General features: G+C 43.4%; 1 protein-coding gene across 5 annotated transcripts in view; it reads right to left on the minus strand.

The window, feature by feature from the left end:
* LOC120060319 (kinectin-like) overlaps window positions 1–18,914 on the minus strand; it is a 45,388-nt gene that overhangs the window by 16,411 nt on the left and 10,063 nt on the right. For 4 of the 5 annotated variants that reach the window (XM_039009523.1, XM_039009526.1, XM_039009525.1 and 1 more), the window contains exons 2-18: window positions 10,247–10,872; window positions 9,794–9,952; window positions 9,499–9,603; window positions 8,348–8,583; window positions 8,079–8,210; window positions 7,610–7,716; window positions 3,045–3,189; window positions 2,538–2,634; window positions 2,177–2,355; window positions 1,780–1,848; window positions 1,632–1,669; window positions 1,385–1,475; window positions 907–975; window positions 741–778; window positions 389–479; window positions 200–268; window positions 54–91 (exon numbers count right to left, since the gene is read on the minus strand). In XM_039009523.1, the coding sequence (XP_038865451.1) occupies window positions 54–91; window positions 200–268; window positions 389–479; window positions 741–778; window positions 907–975; window positions 1,385–1,475; window positions 1,632–1,669; window positions 1,780–1,848; window positions 2,177–2,355; window positions 2,538–2,634; window positions 3,045–3,189; window positions 7,610–7,716; window positions 8,079–8,210; window positions 8,348–8,583; window positions 9,499–9,603; window positions 9,794–9,952; window positions 10,247–10,871 (2,288 nt within the window). In that variant the 5' untranslated portion in view covers window position 10,872. The remainder of the gene's footprint in view (window positions 1–53; window positions 92–199; window positions 269–388; window positions 480–740; window positions 779–906; window positions 976–1,384; window positions 1,476–1,631; window positions 1,670–1,779; window positions 1,849–2,176; window positions 2,356–2,537; window positions 2,635–3,044; window positions 3,190–7,609; window positions 7,717–8,078; window positions 8,211–8,347; window positions 8,584–9,498; window positions 9,604–9,793; window positions 9,953–10,246; window positions 10,873–18,914) is intronic. The other variant, XM_039009524.1, reaches the window with a different exon arrangement.

The raw sequence follows: 18,914 nt of genomic DNA on the forward strand, positions 1-18,914 counted from the left end.
CAAGAGGTTTCATAGCATTTGCTAGACAAAAAGTGGTATTTTCATTGACTTACTTGCTCTGTAGACCTTCCATTATCAAATCGGATGATGTCTTGAGAGTAGGAAAAGACAACAGGAAAAAATGTAATGAGAATCCAATGAGGGAACGGGGTTGAGACTATGCAAAATAAAAACACAGCAGATCAGTGTGAGTACTTACCTGTTCAGTAGTCTGAAGAATGAATGCCTCCATATCACATTTCAGAGCCTTATTCTCTTCTCTTACAGTCTGTGACAGAGAAAGCTATTTGATTTTAAACAACACTTAAAACAATATTTGTCTAAACAATGACCAAAACAGTGATGTCAGGTGGGTCAAGCTTATTCCCTATGCTTGACCCCTACTCACCGTCAATTCCTCCTCCTTATTGGCCACCTCAATCATTCCCATCTTCAGCAGGTCCTCCACAGTCTTGATTTTCTCCTCCCTCTCTTGGACACTGCAGGTGGCACAACACAAAGACAGAGACACATGGTGAGACAGGGTTATAAGGGTTATAATTATAGCATTGTTTTCTGGTGTGGTATTAATACCACGTTTCTAAATAGAGGCAAGATGACAACATTTTATCTACTTGTAAAACTACCCAGCAATAAGGATAAAAATTGTGCACATTTGATGTAACTAGATAGAATGAGAAGCAGAACATTCAACTCTCTGGCAGGATCTAAATTGCTTAAAAATGCTCTCACACACACACCTCTTCTGGAACTGGTCCAAGGCCAGCTGGGAAACAGTCTAGATGAGGATAGAAGGAGGGCGAGAAGGAAGGAGAGAGAAAGGGTGTCAGAGGGTGTGCATACTGAGGGACTGGTAGATCACAGCAGGAGTTCCATCTAAGAAAACAGGCGTTTTTCACTTCTGACCTGTTCAGAAATCTGAGCCTGCAGATTCTGGAGCGCTGCCTTCAGTGACATGTTCTCATTGTGCATGGCCTGTGGAGGCCAGAGAAGCAACATAGAAGGAAAAGAGGGTGAGGGCAGGAGGCCCAGAGTCAACAACATTCATCTAAAAAAAAAAGGGAGATATCTTACTATTAAGTTGACAGTATGTATGTAAGTCTACAGTAGTTTGATAATATCTTTATACTAATTCATATATTTCCAGCTAATTCACTTTGCAAAATGGACAAAAGCGGCCCAGAGGGATGTCATATCTGTTTTATTACTGCATTAGCTAATATGCTTCACGAAGACAGAAATTGCATGTACAGTAAGCCCTTCAAATCAACCCACCGTACTGTGTGCAGCATTCCTTTAGCTCAACACATTCCAGCCGGTCAACAGACCATCATATGTAGAGCAGGAGTAATAATGGGGGTTTAGACAGTATTACTGTAGGTACCTGCATGTTAGTTTCCCTGTTAGCGCCACTGCTCCTCTCAGTATTCAGGGAGTCCTCCAGACTCTTCCTCTGCAGCTCCTTCTCAGCCAGCCTGGACGCCACACATGACAGGAGTCAGCAACACAACCCATAGGACAGGGAGAAGAGTCAGAGAGGACATTATATGGAACAAATGGACATTCAAGGATCAGGCTAAGCACATGTGCAAGAGGGGTGGGCATTCATTTCAAACTTGCAAAACACTTACAGCTTCTGCAGCTCTTCAAAGTGGGAGACAGTAGTGGCCTGAAAGAGGAGGGAAGACAGTAGTCACAACATACTCACATACCGGTACACAAATAGAAACATATCAACTCTTGTTGATGAACTAAAGGGTGAAACATGCTCGTCCATACCTGGGAGCTCAACTGGGCCTGCAGAGTCTCAATCTGGGCATTGAGGCCACTTTTTTCCTTCAGGAGATCCTGTCAGGAACAAAGGCTGTTATTTTCAGTGCATACCAGAATATCTTTGTGCAAAAAATATAAATATTACAGAAATACTTAAAAATAAGCCTATTGTTTTATCCCCGTTTCTCAACCATCTAAGTTTCTCAACCAAGCCGTTTCACCATTTTTTTATTACCCCTCTCCCTTGTTTCTGAAAGGTTTGAGAGTGTAAAGACGACCTATCCACACCTGGCACAATAACCACAACATTCAAGTAGAACTGTCAACTGTAAATCATAGAGAATGTGTTATTGTTATACACATCACATCTGTCATTACAACAATAAGGGCTGTGTTCCCCTACCTTGACCTGCACTGAGTCTTCAGCCAGGTTGTGCTGGGACACCTCCAGCAGGTGCATCACCTTCTGCTCCACCTGGTCCTTGGACACAATGGTGTCGGTCAGGCTGCTGTGCAGCGTCTGGATCTCCTTGTTCTTGTTGCTCATCTCTGTCTCCACCGCCAGCAGCTGGTTCTGCAGCTCTGAGAGTGGAGCCACACCAGATAAAAATCACTTACTGGGTATACAACACAAGCCACTTATACATGTGGTGCTCATGACAATGGTGCTCAAAATTGGCTTGCAAATACTATTATTACTTATTAGCAATGGGAGGTTCATTAGCTTGAGTTTAGAGGTCCGTTTATAGAAACTCTGTGATCACCTTCTTTAGCAGCATGAAGTTTCTCCCTCTCTGCGTTGACATTGTGGAGGTAGTTCTGGAGCTCCTCCCAACCACGCTTAGCATCCTGCAGTTGAGCCTGGTGACAACGGGACACAACATTTAGCATTTTAACAGTGTACATACACTGACACAACCTCTCATTGTACTGTACTGGTTATGAAAAACACAGGAAAGGCTGACCTGGGTGTGCATTGCAGGGAAGCAGTGTTTATACTGAGCACAAAGCTTCAAACAGCCCCACTTCCTGAACCAACATATTCTCCACTTCCCTGTTCTATTACACACCACCCAGCCCTCCTTAGGATGGACGGACACAGGCCCTCCCATGGTTACAGTGAGAAACCCTAAACAGTCCAGGTCTCACCATGAAGGAGAGATTCCTTTGTGTTTCATCTCTGTGGGGCAGCCTAGTGAACTATGTGCTGAATAAATAACTAAATAAGATGCCTGTGTTAGGCACGGTCCCTCCCCTGAAAGACAGCATACCTCCAGCTGAGACACGTTCTGCTTGTAGTTGACCTCCAGCGACTTCCTCTGGTGCTCCTCCTGCTGCAGCTTGTTGTTGTTCTCCGTCAGCTCTTTCATCAGACCAGAGTACTCCGAGCGCAGCTGGTTCAGCTCCGACGACTGCCTGCCATACACACCAACTATTACAACCCACACACTCATCAATGCCATGCTTCAAAGACAACTAGTATTTCTACGATGCGATACAATACCAAACAAGGCAACAGTAAACATGTCATCCCCCAATCAGTGTAATTTTGTAAATTACAGATCTCTATGGCAAGACGCATCATTCACCCAAATTTCGTCAAAATGGGGCCAGTGGTGTCTGGCTATGTTATGTGAAGCGCTACACAAATTCAACAGTCACAAGATGGGGACTTCAAATAGGCCTATGGCACATCAAAGGAACTGTGTCCTACTGTTAAGATGGGTTAAATGGAAACTGAAATCTGGACACACTGCAGATCAATAACCTCTTTCACAGCCTTAATATTAACTCCTGCAGAATGAAGCATTTCTTGGAGTAAAATTATACGGCAAAATGTAGGAAAAATTTGGACTTGGGAACAGGAGCGGAGGAATATGATTTATTTATTTCAGCATCTTGAGAGAATGCGAATGCTCAGTTAGATACTATCTGTAGAGGTGCCATCTTTATTAGCATCATAAAAGCTGACAGTATTTCAACCACATGAAATATGCATCGAAGCCGAACTCAAATCTTATCAGAAACACGTTGGGTCGTTTTCACAGCTTTCTATTTCCTTACAACCAGTCAAACTGATGTCATTTGGACATTTTGCACTGAAAATCTTTCCAGTTTTTTTTTGTTATTGCATTTTCTCCCCGGTCCTTAAACGTCTTTGCTCCGCGAAAGAAGCAGAGAATACAGAAAACTTTACCGATGTCAACTAGATAGAATGAATGCTTCAATCAATTTATGACATTCTGGTGAGCAAGGGTTTATTTAGTCTTCTATGCCAACATATAATGACAGAAGAGAAGCTGCATATATCTAACTAGACAAGTTGAATAAAAAATAGCTTACGAAAATGTTGGAAATTATAAGCAGAAACATATCTAAAAATCAGGCAAAAACAATCCTGTACCCCGTCCCAAAAAAATCATTCTGCCCTCTGACTTTAGCCCACAGCGCATTTTCTATATTAGCGGGTTAGGGTTGGTTGCAGGCCTCAGATTTTCACTTTGTCACATATAGTCGGGTGGTTGCTGATGGGTTATTAGCAATTTTTGGCGGGTGCGAGTGAACAAACAGCTGACTACGTACAGTTGACTACTACAGCGTCCCCCTTGGGCCAATCAGTGTAATTTTGCAAATGGCAGATCTCTATGGCAAGACGCATTATTCACCCAAGTTTCATAGAAAGTGGGCCAGTGGTGTCAGATATCACGTGGGTTAGCGAGACTCATATCCCTGAGCATGTGTGCCAAATTTCATGACTGAGTCAAACAGATCAAAGAGATAAACATGTGCCCGTTATAGGTCAATATAAATGTTGTTGCATATGTTTAGTCTTGACACTGTTTACAACATGTGTACCAAATTTTGTTACAATACGAATATCCATTTATGCATTTATGTGCCAGACCACGCCCACGGCAAAGTTTTATTGGTCAATATTGTTTTAGGTACTAGTCTGGAAAATATTGTGTTGAGAGACCTTTGCTTCACGGAGTCGTGGCTGAACAACGACATTATCAAAATACAGCTGGCTGGTTATACACTCTATCGGCAGGATTGAACAGCAGTGTCTGGTAAGACAAGGGGTGGTGGACTATGCATACATGTAAACAACAGCTGGTGCATGATATCTAAGGAAGTTTCTAGGTTTTGCTCACCTGAGGTAGAGTATCTCATGATAAGCTGTAGACCACACCATTTACCTAGAGAGTTTTCATCTGTATTTTTCATAGTGGTCTATATACCACCACAGACCGATGCTGGCACTAAGACCGCACTCAATGAGCTGTATTCCACCATAAGCAAACAGGAAAACGCTCATCCAGAAGCGGCGCTCCTAGTGGCCGGGGACTTTAATGCAGGGAAACTTAAATCTGTTTCACCAAATTTCAAATCAGGATGTTTGAAGTGTGCCACCAGAGAGAGGGGAAAAAAATAAAATAAATACTCTAGACCACCTTTACTCCACACACAGAGATGCATACAAAGTTCTCCCTCACCCTCCATTTGGCAAATCTGACCATAATTCTAACCTCCTGATTCCTTCTTACAAGCAAAAACTAAAGCAGGAGCACAAGTGACTCGGTCAATAAAAAAGTGGGCAGACGAAGCAGATGCTAAGCTACAGGATTGTTTTGCTAGCACAGACTGGAATATGTTCTGGGATTCTTCCTATGGCATTGAGGAGTACACCACATCAGTCACTGGCTTCATCAATAAGTGCATCGATGATGTCGTCCCCACAGTGACCGTACGTACATACCCTAACCAGAAGCCATGGATTACAGGCAACATCCGCACTGAGCTAAAGGCTAGAGCTGCCACTTTCAAGGAGCGGGACTCTAACCCGGAAGCTTATAAGAAATCCCGCTATGCCCTCTGACGAACCATCAAAACAGGCAAAGTGTCAATACAGGACTAAGATCGAATCGTACTACACCGGCTCCGATGCTTGTCGGAGGTGGCAGGGCTTGCAAACCATTACAGACTATAAAGTGAAGCACAGCCGAGAGCTGCCCAGTGACGCGAGCCGACCAGACGAGTTAAATTACTTCTATCTTCGCTTCGAGGAAAAAACACTGAAACATGATTGAGAGCACCAGCTGTTCCGGATGACTGTGTGATCACACTCTCCGCAGCCAATGTGAGTAAGACCTGGACAAAAGGAACACCTATGTAAGAATCCTATTCATTGACTACAGCTCAGCGTTCAACACCATATTGCCCTCAAAGCTCATCAATAAGCTAAGGACGCTGGGACTAAACACCTCCCTCTGCAACTGTATCCTGGACTTCCTGACGAGCCACCACCAGGTGGTAAGGGTAGGTAACAACAAATCCGCCCTGCTGATTCTCAACACAGGGACTCCTCAGGGGTGCGTGCTCAGTCCCCTCCTGTACTCCCTGTTCACCCATGACTGCACGGCCAGGCACGACTCCAACACCATCATTAAGTTTGCAGATGACAACAGTGGTAGGCCTGATCACCGATGAGACAGCCTATAAGGAGGAGGTCAGAGACCTGGCCGTGTGGTGACAGGACAACAAACTCTCCCTCAACGTGATCAAGACAAAGGAGATGATTGTGGACTACAGGAAAAGGAGGACCGAGCACGCCCCCATTCTCATCGACGGAGCTGTAGTGGAGCAGGTTGAGAGCGTCAAGTACCTTGGTGTCCACATCACCAACAAACTAACATGGTTCAAGCACACCAAGACAGTTGTGAAGAGGGCACGACAAAGCCTGTTCCCCCTTCAGGAGACTGAAAAGATTTGGCATGGGTCCTCAGATCCTCAAAAGGTTCTACAGCTGCTCCATCGAGAGCATCCTGACTGGTTGCATCACTGCCTGGTATGGCAACTGCTCGGCACTACAGAGGGTAGTGCGTACAGCCCAGTACATCACTGGAGCCAAGCTTCCTGCCATCCAGGACCTCTATACCAGGCGGTATCAGAGGAAGGCCCTAAAAAATGTCAAAGACTCCAGCCACCCTAGTCGTAGACTGTTCTCTCTGCTATCGCATGGCAAGTGGTATGGGAGCGCCAGGTCTAGGTCCAAAAGGCTTCTAAACAGCTTCTACCCCCAAGCAATAAGACTCCTAAACATCTAAACAAATGGCTACCCAGACTATTTGCATTGCCCCCATTTTACACCGCTGCTACTCTCTGTTATTATCTATGAAGTCACTTTAATAACTCTACCTACATGTACCTATTACCTCGACTAACCGGTGCCCCCCCCCCCCCACACACATTGACTCTGTACTGGTACCCCTAGTATAGTCTCGCTATTGTTATTTTACTGCTGCTCTGTACCTACTTGTTACTTTTATTTCTTATTCTTATTTTTTAAACTGCATTGTTGGTTACGGGCTTTTAAGTAAATTTCACTGTAAGATCTACAACTGTTGTATTCAGTGCATGTGACTAATAAATTCACGCAGATCGATTCACGCAGATCGGTCCTTCAGTGCCAGAAGAATAGCGTTTTAAGTGTTTTCCACAAAATTCTAAATGGCCGAAAATCCTTAACGGCAAATTTGCTCCTTGTGAGTAGAGGGACCTATGCACCGAATTTCATGACTTTAGGTCAAATGGGGTGAGCAGCGTGACCTTTCAAAGTTAGCATTTTCAATCTTTTGTTATAGCACCACCATCTGGCCAATCATTATACTTTTGTAAATGCAGGATCTCTTTGGCAAGACGCATCATTCACCCAAGTTTAGTCAAAATTGGGCCAGTGCTGTCCGAGGTATTGTGTGCGACTAACGTACGAACGTGGGGGACAACGAAGACCTTAACATTTTACAAACTAGGAGGGCTGGGAAGTGGCTCTCACTTGCTCTCCATCTGGTTGGTAGCAGAGCTGACTGCGTCTCTCAGGATGCCGTTCTCCTGCTGCAGCCTGGCGATCTGACCCTCCAGCTGTTCCCTCAGCTTCTGGAACTACACAGTACAAAACACTGGGAGTGAATTTTATTTAACTAGGCAAGTCAGTTAAGAACAAATTCTTATTTACAATGACGGCCTAGGAACAGTGGGTTAACTGCATTGTTCAGGGGCAGAACGACAGATTTTTACCTTGTCAGCTCGGGGATTCGATCTAGCAACCTTTCGGTGACTGGCCCAACACTCTAACCACTAGGCTACCTGTTGCTCTAACCACCTAACATACAGCATCAGAAACAGTACTCTGTATACTGCCTTAGGACTGATGTCTGAGTATAAAGCATGACAGTAAAAGGGTGATGGTAGTTGAGGTTTGGCCTGTTAAGGTAAAGGTTGTATCAGTGGTGGATGGTGCTCACCTTCATCTGCATGCCCTGAAGCTCTCCCTGGGCTTTAGCCTGCACGACATTCAGCTCCTTCTCCATTGCCCCACGCTGGTCCCTCAGAACTGCCTCCGCTCTCACAGTCTTCTGCTTCTCCTGCTGCAGCTCCTAACAGAGGAAAGGGCAGAAACAGCAGCAGAGTGAAATGTCACCAAGCCACAGGTAGTCAACCAGTGATGTAGTCAATGGATATGCATTATTGTACCGGTATCTTAGGGTTATCTTATGAGTGTGTGCAGCTGTACCTTGCTGAGCTGCTGGACCTTGTCCTTTGCTATGGAGGCCTCCTCCTGCAGAGTGGTGAGGAGCCTCTCTCTCTCCAGGGATGAGGGGTCAGTCTTCACTGCAGACTTCTGCCAAGCGTCCAGGGCAGAGGGGTTCTTTTCTTTAAGCACAGTAACCACACTCACAGCCTCTGCCTGTGACAGGGCCAAACTGCCCAGGCCCACCAGCAGCTCCTTCAGCTTCACCTCAGAATTCTCTGCAAATACACACACATACAGGTAGAGGATTAATTATATTATGTGTTGTATGGTAGCTGATGTGTTGAATAAATTAGTGTAGTGTAAATACATTTATAAAATATCACTGTTCATATGTCAGCTTTAATTAAGTTATAATGCCAGAGAAGCCGGTGTTTGGAGGATATATTGGCAAGGGTGTTGTTTATTCATACTATTTCATCCTTCCACAAGATATAGTCTGGACACAAATCTAGGGTTGCAACCCAGGCCGGCTGGTCATTCGTTCTATTGGTTCGGTTGCTAGAGACACGACCCAATCGTTCAGTCTTTTTGTTCTGTCTATGGACGAGACCAAATCGTTCATTCAAAATGTTCCATTGCCATACAGGCTGGCAACGTTCTTAAACCTTGCTTGCTAGCTAGCCAACTACGGCTAACTTACAGTCACATCAAACAGTGCAGCCAGAATAACAGCAAAGTAGCTGCATTTGCGTTCGTTTAAGCTGTTTGCTAGCGACATTTATTTGGATACAGAAATAACAAAAGAGCTAATGATGCGCAATTTCGCCTGGCATAGAAAATGTGCTCTCTCGTCAGGACACTGTTGTTCAGAGGAGATAGCCAACAACCCAGCTAACACAATCACTTCCAACTGAAGCTGGAAAGATAGCAAACTAGCTGCACCTTGTTTCGTTTGACCTGTTTTCTATTGATAGTTATTTGTATATCCATAAAAATGAAGCTGATTCATGATTTCAACTGGCTGAGAAAAGCTGCCTGGCTGTCTGTCTGTCTCATCCCAACACCTGACACGTTCACAACATTACGGCTGGAGATCCAGCCGTAGTTTTAACCAATCAGCATTCAGGATTAGACACACCCGTTGTATAAACATGGTATAGCAGCTATATGTTAGAGTGTAGGTTTCACACCTTTGTTGGCCTCGTTCTTCTGTTTCTTGCCACTCCCCTTGGAGGGCGCGTCATCATTGTGGTTGGCAGAAGTCGCAGAGTCAGCCTGGACATCATCCACTGGGGCTGGGGGAGACAGAAGCACATGGTCATATTTGGTGCCAGACACAAAAATCAAGATATTGTTGGCCCAAGGATTTCATTTTCAAAAAAAGGCAGATTTAGATATATTCTGCTTTTTGCTAGCATCTTCAAACAATGTCTCTGAACCTGCTCTGACTTTGATTACACTACAGTAAGTATTCATCATCCTTACCATGCTCAGTCTTCTGCTTCTTGGCAGAGTTTCTTTTCTTGCCACTGGTTGTGGTGGTGTCTGGGGGGGCAGGACCATCCTGTGCTTTGGTTTCCACCAGCACCGGAGCCTCCTTTTTGACTGGAGCTGGAGCCTTCTCCATCTTAATCTCTTCCTCCACTAGACAGGAACGAACAAGAGGACAATTAGGTTTAGGAAATAAAAAAGGATGCCACTATGATGGCCTTGTGATAGACACATTTGTGTAGAAGGTATTTTGAGGTTATGGCCATTGTAACAAACTCCCTCCCACTCCCTACTCATACTGTGCTTTAAATAATCAGATTTGATTCGGGAGGATAGACACTAATGAGGGGCCTCAGAGAAGATGCTAGCCCCGTTTGCGGACACAGGCAAGTGCCCCGGGCACCACATATCCTCATCCTACTAAAGCCACTCTGGCCTTTCACTCACCAGACTCTGTCTTCTGCTTCTTCTCCTTCTTCTTCTTGCCAGAGGGCTGGGGTGGGGTCTGGGCCTGGCATGGGGGCTGAGACTGGTGGTCAAGCTGGGGTGAGGGGGGACTGGGTTTAGCCACTGGGGCAGGGGGCTCTGCTTTGCGGCCAGCTGGCTTGGAGCCATTCACCTCAGGTTCCTCGGCAGGGGGAGCGGCTGCAGCTTTGGCAGCTTTCTTCTCCTTCTTCTTCCTCTCCCTCACCCCTGCAGGGGCCTCGGCTGGCGCTACCACAGGGACAGGAACCGGGGTGGGCGGGGCCATAGGGGTAGGCTCCTCCTCCTCAGCGGTGGAGCTGCTCACGGCGTCAGCCATGTCAAAGTCCCGCAGGTCTTCCTCTGACTCTCCTCCTCCCCCGCCACCTCCTCCGCTACTGCTCTCCTTCTTCTTGCTCTTTTTCTTGTCATTCTTCTTGCGGGTGTCTGGTTTGGAGGGTGGAAGCTTGAGATCTCGTTTCTGCCTGGCTAGCACCTCATCATAAGAGGTCTCCTTCATGAAGAGCCAGAAGAAGAGGAAGATGAGGGCGATGACCAGGGATGGGGCCAGGATCACCAAGTACTGAGAGTCATAGATGTCCAGCGCCATTCTGAAGAGAGACAGAGCAAGAATGAGTCATGAGTATCATGCACATGATAAGCCAACTGTCAACATAAGACATTTAACAAATGCTTCATAGCTGCAAATAATACATAGCAAAATAGCTGATCAGTTCATTCCTAAATGTCCTATACCTCTTCTTTGTTGCCACATATTTTAGATGAAAAAGTTGATTCTCACACGGACTAGGTCAATTCCAAACTTCAAGACCAGTCAGACACTGGCACAGCCCCATCCATGCCAGGGCAGCCCAGTGAAAGGGGAAATGGGGTAACGTGACTTACAAGATGAACAGCTCCAGGCGCTTCCATACATCCCAGATCAGCCTGACACGAATACCTGTGGTGCCAGAACACATTACACCTCTCCCAGTGCCTCCCAAATAAGAGGACGCTGGCGCTGCTGCTGACACTTCCTCAATACTTTATGGGTTTGATATACTACAGCAGAAATGCTAATGCCTTTTCCACACTGCATACATTTATTGGTAAGAAATATGACAGCTCAATGTATTTTTCTCCTGGAGGTTATCTGCAGTCAGAGGGAGACAGCCCTGTGCAGAGTGAATATGTGTGTGTGTAGGGAGGGGTGATTAACATGTACGGAGGATGCCTTTGTGTCCTCCCTCACCCATAGTCCTCTCATCTCTGTGATAGGGTCTATTAGACTAGTAGAGTAAACTGTCCTAGCCTACAGCCTAATACTTTCTTTACACACAAACACGGTAGACTAGCTACTAAAGTTGGTAACGCTTACAAATAAATGTACTTACGAGAAACAATATGCACTGAATTAATCTGTCCATAGTGTGTGTATTAGGTAGATGAAAGAAACAAAATGGATACCCTGATGGATTGCTCCTCAAGGGTGACATGACACTCTAAACTCAATAGAGGAGGGCTTTGCAAGGGGCAAAAATACACCAACGTGTAAATATTGTCCCAGTGCTGCAGCTGCAGTTTTGCACCAGCCTGTTGAGAGGTGAAAATTCTCTTCTCCTGGCAGGCCCAAGACACAGCAATATGTCGTTGTCAAGCAAGGTAAAGCCTACGCATGTCCCTTGGCACTTACACAGGATGCTGGACATAAACAGTGTACAAAACATTAGAAACACCTGAGCGGTGTTTGAATACCCATACTAACATACTGTATACTACATACTTAATGAGTATATACTACATACTATTAGTTCATTTTAGTATACAGTAAAAGAACGGTATCCTTTCAGTTGTGCGTACTAGTGCTCGCCTGTCTACCGGAAGTTGATGCTGTTGCTATGCAACCTTTTGCTAGCGTAACAAATTACTAGCTATACATTTTACAACTTTGGGTGTGTTCTTAAATTCAATCTGGAGTGCCAGAGTGCACTCAGTGTGCTCTGGGCGTTAGTAAATTCAAAGCTTTGTCAGATTGTCGTTTGTTACTTCAGAGCATTTCGCTCTCAGAGCGTACACTGAACGCTCTGGCCGAGGAGTAGGGTTGATCTAAGCGTTCTGACCACACAACAGCAGTCAAGCACCCAAGCTAACTGGTTAGCTACTTCCAGACACAAATGAGAGAACACCTCACTCTGACAAATCAAATAAATTTGTATTTGTCACATGCACCGAGATAGAGATATGAACAACAAATAAGCAGCAGTCGTTAGGCTGTTTTCATGTTATTCAGAGCGTTGTTGACTGTGCTGCTGGCAACAATTTAATTATGCTTTTTTTACCGACGTTTACTGCCATCGGCCATATTCAACAGGTGTTGAGCGTTCGTAAATCCATCAGTTATTCTGGTCTCTGGTACACTCAGATAAGAGTGAGCTGAAATCGGAGTAGATAGCCAGAGCGAATTTACGAACGCACCCGAATGTCCATTGATAACGCACGACTATACTACTTAGCTAAGCTAATTATGACGGGAATAATCAAGTCAATAAACGTTGGTTAGTTAGATAGCATATAGTTAATATACTGGCAAGTTCGATGTATTAATAGCCAACTAACGTTAGGCAGCTAGCTAACATACCGGTGGTACATACTGCTGTAATGATATTCTATGCGGTTCGTAAGGATAGTGTAGCTAACAAATTGTCAGCCAACATAGCGTCTAAGGTAACTTATTTGAAAAGTCATTACTTTATTACATTGCTCAACATTTTAACATTTGTCATAATTAGTTAAAGCAATGAATTTGTATCCGCTTTTGTTGGACTTCGGCTGCATATAACAGTCTGAGCTGTTCTTGTCTATTGATGTTCAGTATTATGTCATTCTGTATTATGTTTTGTGTGGACCCCAGGAAGAGTAGCCAAAAGCTAATGGGGATCCTAATAAAATACCCCCCCCCCAAATACCCAAAATCTGAAAACGTTGTGAAGCCACGGCCATTTTCTGATAAATTGCATTATGGGTCCTAGAAGCACGGAAATAGTGTCCACTGCTTGTGTAACAGTATAACTTTAGTACGTCCCCTCGCCCCGACACGGGCGCGAACCAGGGACCCTCTGCACACATCAACAACGGTCGCCCACGAAGCATCGTTACCCATCGCTCCACAAAGGCCACGGCCCTTGCAGAGCAAGGGGCAACACTACATCTAGGTTTCAGAGCAAGTGACGTAACTGATTGAAACGCTAGTAGCGCGTACCCGCTAACTAGCTAGCCATTTCACATCCGTTACACTTGTATACTTCGTATTTTGGCGAATGTAGTATGACATCCCGGAACATTTGGCATTCTAACTAGATCCATACTATGACCAGTAAGCATACTACATTTACGTCACAAATAGTACAGTTAGTATGAGTATTCAAAACACAGCTCTGCTTTTTCCATGACAGACAGACCAGGTGAAAGCTATGATCCCTTAATGTCCTTGTTAAATCCAATTCAATCAGTAACCATGTTTACATGCGCACAGTATTCCGTATAGTAGCTCAAATCCCACTTAAGGTCTTAACCCACTCACGAGTATCCTTGTAGCCATGAATAAACAGAATATTCCTAATTTAAGTATATGGGTTAAATAGAATAGTATTTGAAATAGGCACACTGAGTGTAGGCCTATAACCGCTCACATGTAGCGTAATATAATATTAACTCCTGCAGAATTATACATTTCTTGCAGTGAAATTATACAACAAATATAAATTTTGTCTCGGGAACAGGAGTGGAGAAATAGGATTTCTTCCTTTCAGCATTTCTTGAGAAAATGTGAAAGCTATGTTATGTGTTCTTTTGACACTGTTGTTATGCAAGCAGATAGTATTTCAACCACATAAAATATGCAGCCAAGACAAACCGAAATCTTAACAGAAACATGTGGACTTTTTCTCAGCTTTTCATTTCCTTAAAACCGGTCAAGCTGATGACATTTGGACATTTTGCACAGGACCAATCTTTCCAGTTTTCTCCCCGGTCACTAAACAAAACAGACAACTTTACCAGCGTTAGATAGAATGCATGCATTAGTAATCTAGTTATGTAAGACATTATTCCGTTGAGCACTACTCTATTTAGTCTTCTGGGGCAATAAGTTGTGGCAGAAGAGAAGCTACATGTATAAAACTACTGTTGACAAATGGCTACCAAATGTCGTGAATTATAATATGGCCTACCAAAGCAGAAACATGTCTATATTAGGTGGTGAAAGTGTCCTGTAGTAAATTCATTATAGTAGGCTAAATTATGGTGGATCGAACTGAGCATATAGTCTACTTTTTTAAGTAATTTGTTTGACAATCAGATGAAAACATAAAATCACCCATGATATGCAAACTGAGCAGACTGCAAAAACGACAGTAAAACAGGATAAGTTGTTTACCTGCACGGTATCCAGTCTTAGATTAGCATTTCCCAGGCATCTTATCCGGGTTTCTCATAACCGGGATAGAAGCTTTTTCGGGATATGTGTCAACTCAAAAACAGAATACTTGAGTATTCCGAATAATAACGGGATATTGGTGTGCATGTAAACGTGGTCAGTGTAGATGAAGGGGAGGAGACAGGTTAAAGAAAGATTTAAGCCTCGAGACAATTGAGACATGGATTTTATACAGTGCATTCGGAAAGTATTCAGACCCCTTTACTTTTTCCACTTTGTCACATTACAGCTTTCCTCTAAAATTGATTAAATTGTTTCCCCCCCCATCAATCTACACACACACACAATAACGTCAAAGCAAAAACAGGTTTAAACTTTTTGCAAATGTATTAAAATAAAAAATAAATCACATTTATATAAGTATTCAGACCCTTTACTCAAATCAAATTTTATTGGTCACATACACATGGTTAGCAGATGTTAATGTGAGTGTAGCGAAATGCTTGTGCTTCTAGTTCCGATAGAGCAGTAATATCTAACAAGTAATCTAACAATTCCCCAACAACTACCTAATACACACAAATCTAAAGAGGTGAATGAGAATATGTACATATAAGTATATGGATGAGCGATGGCCAAGCAGCATAGGTAAGGTGCAATAGATGGTATAAAATACAGTATATACACACAGTACCGTTCAAAAGTTTGGGGTCACTTAGAAATGTCCTTGTTTTTGAAAGGAAAGCACATTTTTTGTCCATTAAAATAACATCAAATTGATAAGAAATACAGTGTAGACATTGTTAATGTTGTAAATGACTATTGTAGCTGGAAACGGCAGATTTTTTATGGAATATCTACATAGGCTTACAGAGGCCCATTATCATCAACTATCACTCCTGTGTTCCAATGGCATGTTGTGTTAGCTAATCCAAGTTTTTCATTTTAAAAAGACTAATTGATCATTAGAAAACCATTTTGCAATTATGTTAGCACAGCTGAAAACTGTTGTTCTGATTAAAGAAGCAATAAAACTGGCCTTCTTTAGACTCGTTGAGTATCTGGAGCATCATCGTTTGTGGGTTCGATTAAAGGCTTAAAATGGCCAGGGACAAAGGTCTTTCTTCTGAAACTCATCAGTCTATTCTTGTTCTGAGAAATTCCATGCGAGAAATTGCCAAGAAACTGAAGATCTGGTACAACGCTGTGTACTACTCCCTTCACAGAACAGCACAAACTGGCTCTAACCAGAATAGAAAGATGAGTGGGAGGCCCGGTGCACAACTGAGCAAGAGGACAAGTACATTAGTATCTAGTTTGAGAAACAGACGCCTCACAAGTCCTCAACTGGCAGCTTCATTAAATAGTACCTGCAAAACACCAGTCTCAACGTCAACAGTGAAGAGGCAACTCCGGGATGCTGGCCTTCTAGGAAGAGTTGCAAAGAAAAAGCCATATCTCAGACTGGTCAATAAAAATAAAAGATTATGATGGGTAAAAGAACACAGACACTGGACACTGGACTTTTCTTTCAAAAACAAGGACATTTCTAAGTGACCCCAAACTTTTGAACGGTAGTGTACATGTGATATGAGTAATGTAAGATATGTAAGCATTATTTCAAATTGGCATTGTTTAAAGTAACTAGTGATCCATTTATTAAAGTGGCAAGGGATTGGGGCTCAATGTAGGTAGCAGCCTCTCTGACTTTGATTTGTATTCAGATCCTTCACTCAGTACTTTGTTGAAGCATCTTTGGCAGTGACTACAGCCTCGAGTCTTCTTGGGTATGACGCTACAAGCTTGGCACACCTGTATTTGGGGAGTTTCTCCCATTCTTCTCTGCAGATCCTATCAAGCTCTGTCAGGTTGGATGGGGAGCGTCGCTGCACAGTTGTTTTCAGATCTCTCCAGAGATGCTCAAGTCCTGGCTCTGGCTGGGCCTCTCAAGGACATTGAGACTTGTCCCAAAGCCACTCCTGCATTGTCTTGGCTGTGTGTTTAGGGTTGTTTTCCTGTTGGAAGGTGAACCTTCGCCCCCAGTCTGAGGCCCTGAGCGTTCTGGAGCAGGTTTTCATTAAGGATCTTTCTATACTTTCCTCTGTTCATGTTTCCCTCAATTGTGACTAGTGTCCCAGACCCTGCTGCTGAAAAACATACCCACAGCATGATGTTGCCACCATAATGCTTCACCGTAGGAATGGTGCCAGGTTTCCTCCAGACGTGACGCTTAGCATTCAGGCCAAAGAGTTCAATCTTGTTTATTATGGTCAGAGTCCTTTTGGTGCCTTTTGACGAACTCCAAGCAGGCTTTCATGTGCCTTTTACTGAGGAGTGGCTTCCGTCTGGCCACTCTACCATAAAGGCCTGATTGGTGGTGGAGTGCTGCAGAAATTGTTGTTTTTCTGGAAGGTTCTCCCATCTCCACAGAGGAACTCTGAAGCTCTGTCAGAGTGACCATCGGGTTCTTGGTCACCTCCCTGACCAAGGGCCTTTTTCCCGATTGCTCAGTTTGGCCAGGCGGCCAGCTCTAGGAAGAGTCTGGGTGGTTCCAAACTTCTTCCATTTAAGAATGGAGGCCACTGTGTTCTTGGGGACCTTCAATGCTGCAGACATTTTTTGGTACCCTTCCCCAGATCTGTGTCTCGGCGCTCTACGGACAATTCCGTCAACCTCATTGCTTGGTTTTTGCTCTGAGATGCACTGCCAACTGTGAGACCTTAAAGACAGGTGTGTTTCTTTCCAAATTATGTCCAATCAATTGAATTTACCACAGGTGGACTCCAATCAAGTTGTAGAAACAAGGAAGATCAATGGGAACAGGATGCACCTGAGCTCAATTTCGAGTCTCATAGCAAAGGGTCTGAATCCTTATGTAAATAAGGTATCTGTTTATTTTTAGTACATTTGCACAACCTTCTAAAAACCTGTTTTCACTTTGTCATTATGGGGTATTGTGTGTAGATTGATGAGGATTTTTTTTATTTATTTTTAATCCATTTTAGAATAAGGCTGCAACGTAAAAAGAATTGAACAATGGAAGGGGTCTGAATACTTTCCAAATGTATGTTTGCCATTCAAAAGGTTAAGCAAGACAATATTTAGGTGCCTTTAAAACAGGATATGGTAGTCTGTGGTAGAAAAGGAGATGAGGAAGGAGACCAAGTATCAATGCAAACATAGTAGGCTCTATTAGTTTCAAGAAACCACAATAGTGGAAGACAATATAGTGGTAAAAACTCACGAGAATCATTACATTGCCAAATAACATTAGTAGGAAAAAAATGCCTGTCCAACAACCATCTGAACAGAGATTGTTTTACTTAGTCAGGCATCACTTTATTTGTACACAGAGGAAATTAAAACATTTCAGCCCTGGGGCATGGTCTAGTTTGAAGTGTACTATTGTTGTCAACAATACAAACAGTGGCACCAACCGTGGCTGACAGGACAATACCCGCTTGCTCTGGATTCAGATTGGTGTCAGCAATAGCACAGGACTCAGCCCCCTCTGTCTAGCTAGCACATCTCCTATGCTGGGCCTCTTAGTTAGGCACTAATTTGGATTAAACAGATTACCCATGATAATACATTAAGAATAACTTTCCGCTGCAGTGCTTCTCTGGGCCTGATGGGCTTGAGGTGCAACAGTCAGTTTCATCTAGGACTGTAAAACCTCTCCCATTATTTCACGCCTGACACACACACACCAACTCATGCACAAACACATACTCCAGCAAGCAGCCAGATGGATATATATCTAACAACTGTCATCATGTAAGGCTAACTTATCATTCACTTGTTCCTCATTCTGAGAGATTGCTTCAGACCATTTCAATGACAAAACTTCTCCATGTAGAACAAAATTGTATTCAAGTGAGTTCTCACAGAGCACTAATGCATATGGGCAATTCCACAGTAACAGATTTACCGTGGAGACTCAGATCTTTCACTTAGAATGTATACCAAACAAAAAACATTGATTTCAAAGTTTAACAAACCATACAACTCTATGCACAATGACTACTTGACAATTTACACAGAAAAAAAAACTAAAAACGTTTACAGTAAAACAACATTTTATCTGCACAGTTCTTCCTGTAAATGTGTTTTAGTAAAATTCTGTGGAAATTGTGAAGTAGTCTTTGCGCATAGAGTTCGATGGATTGTTAAACTTTGAAATCAATGGCTTTTGTTTGGTATAGATTTTAAGTGAAA

The sequence above is a fragment of the Salvelinus namaycush genome, chromosome 15, assembly GCF_016432855.1.
Source record: "Salvelinus namaycush isolate Seneca chromosome 15, SaNama_1.0, whole genome shotgun sequence".
Classification (NCBI taxonomy): Eukaryota; Metazoa; Chordata; class Actinopteri; order Salmoniformes; family Salmonidae; genus Salvelinus; species Salvelinus namaycush.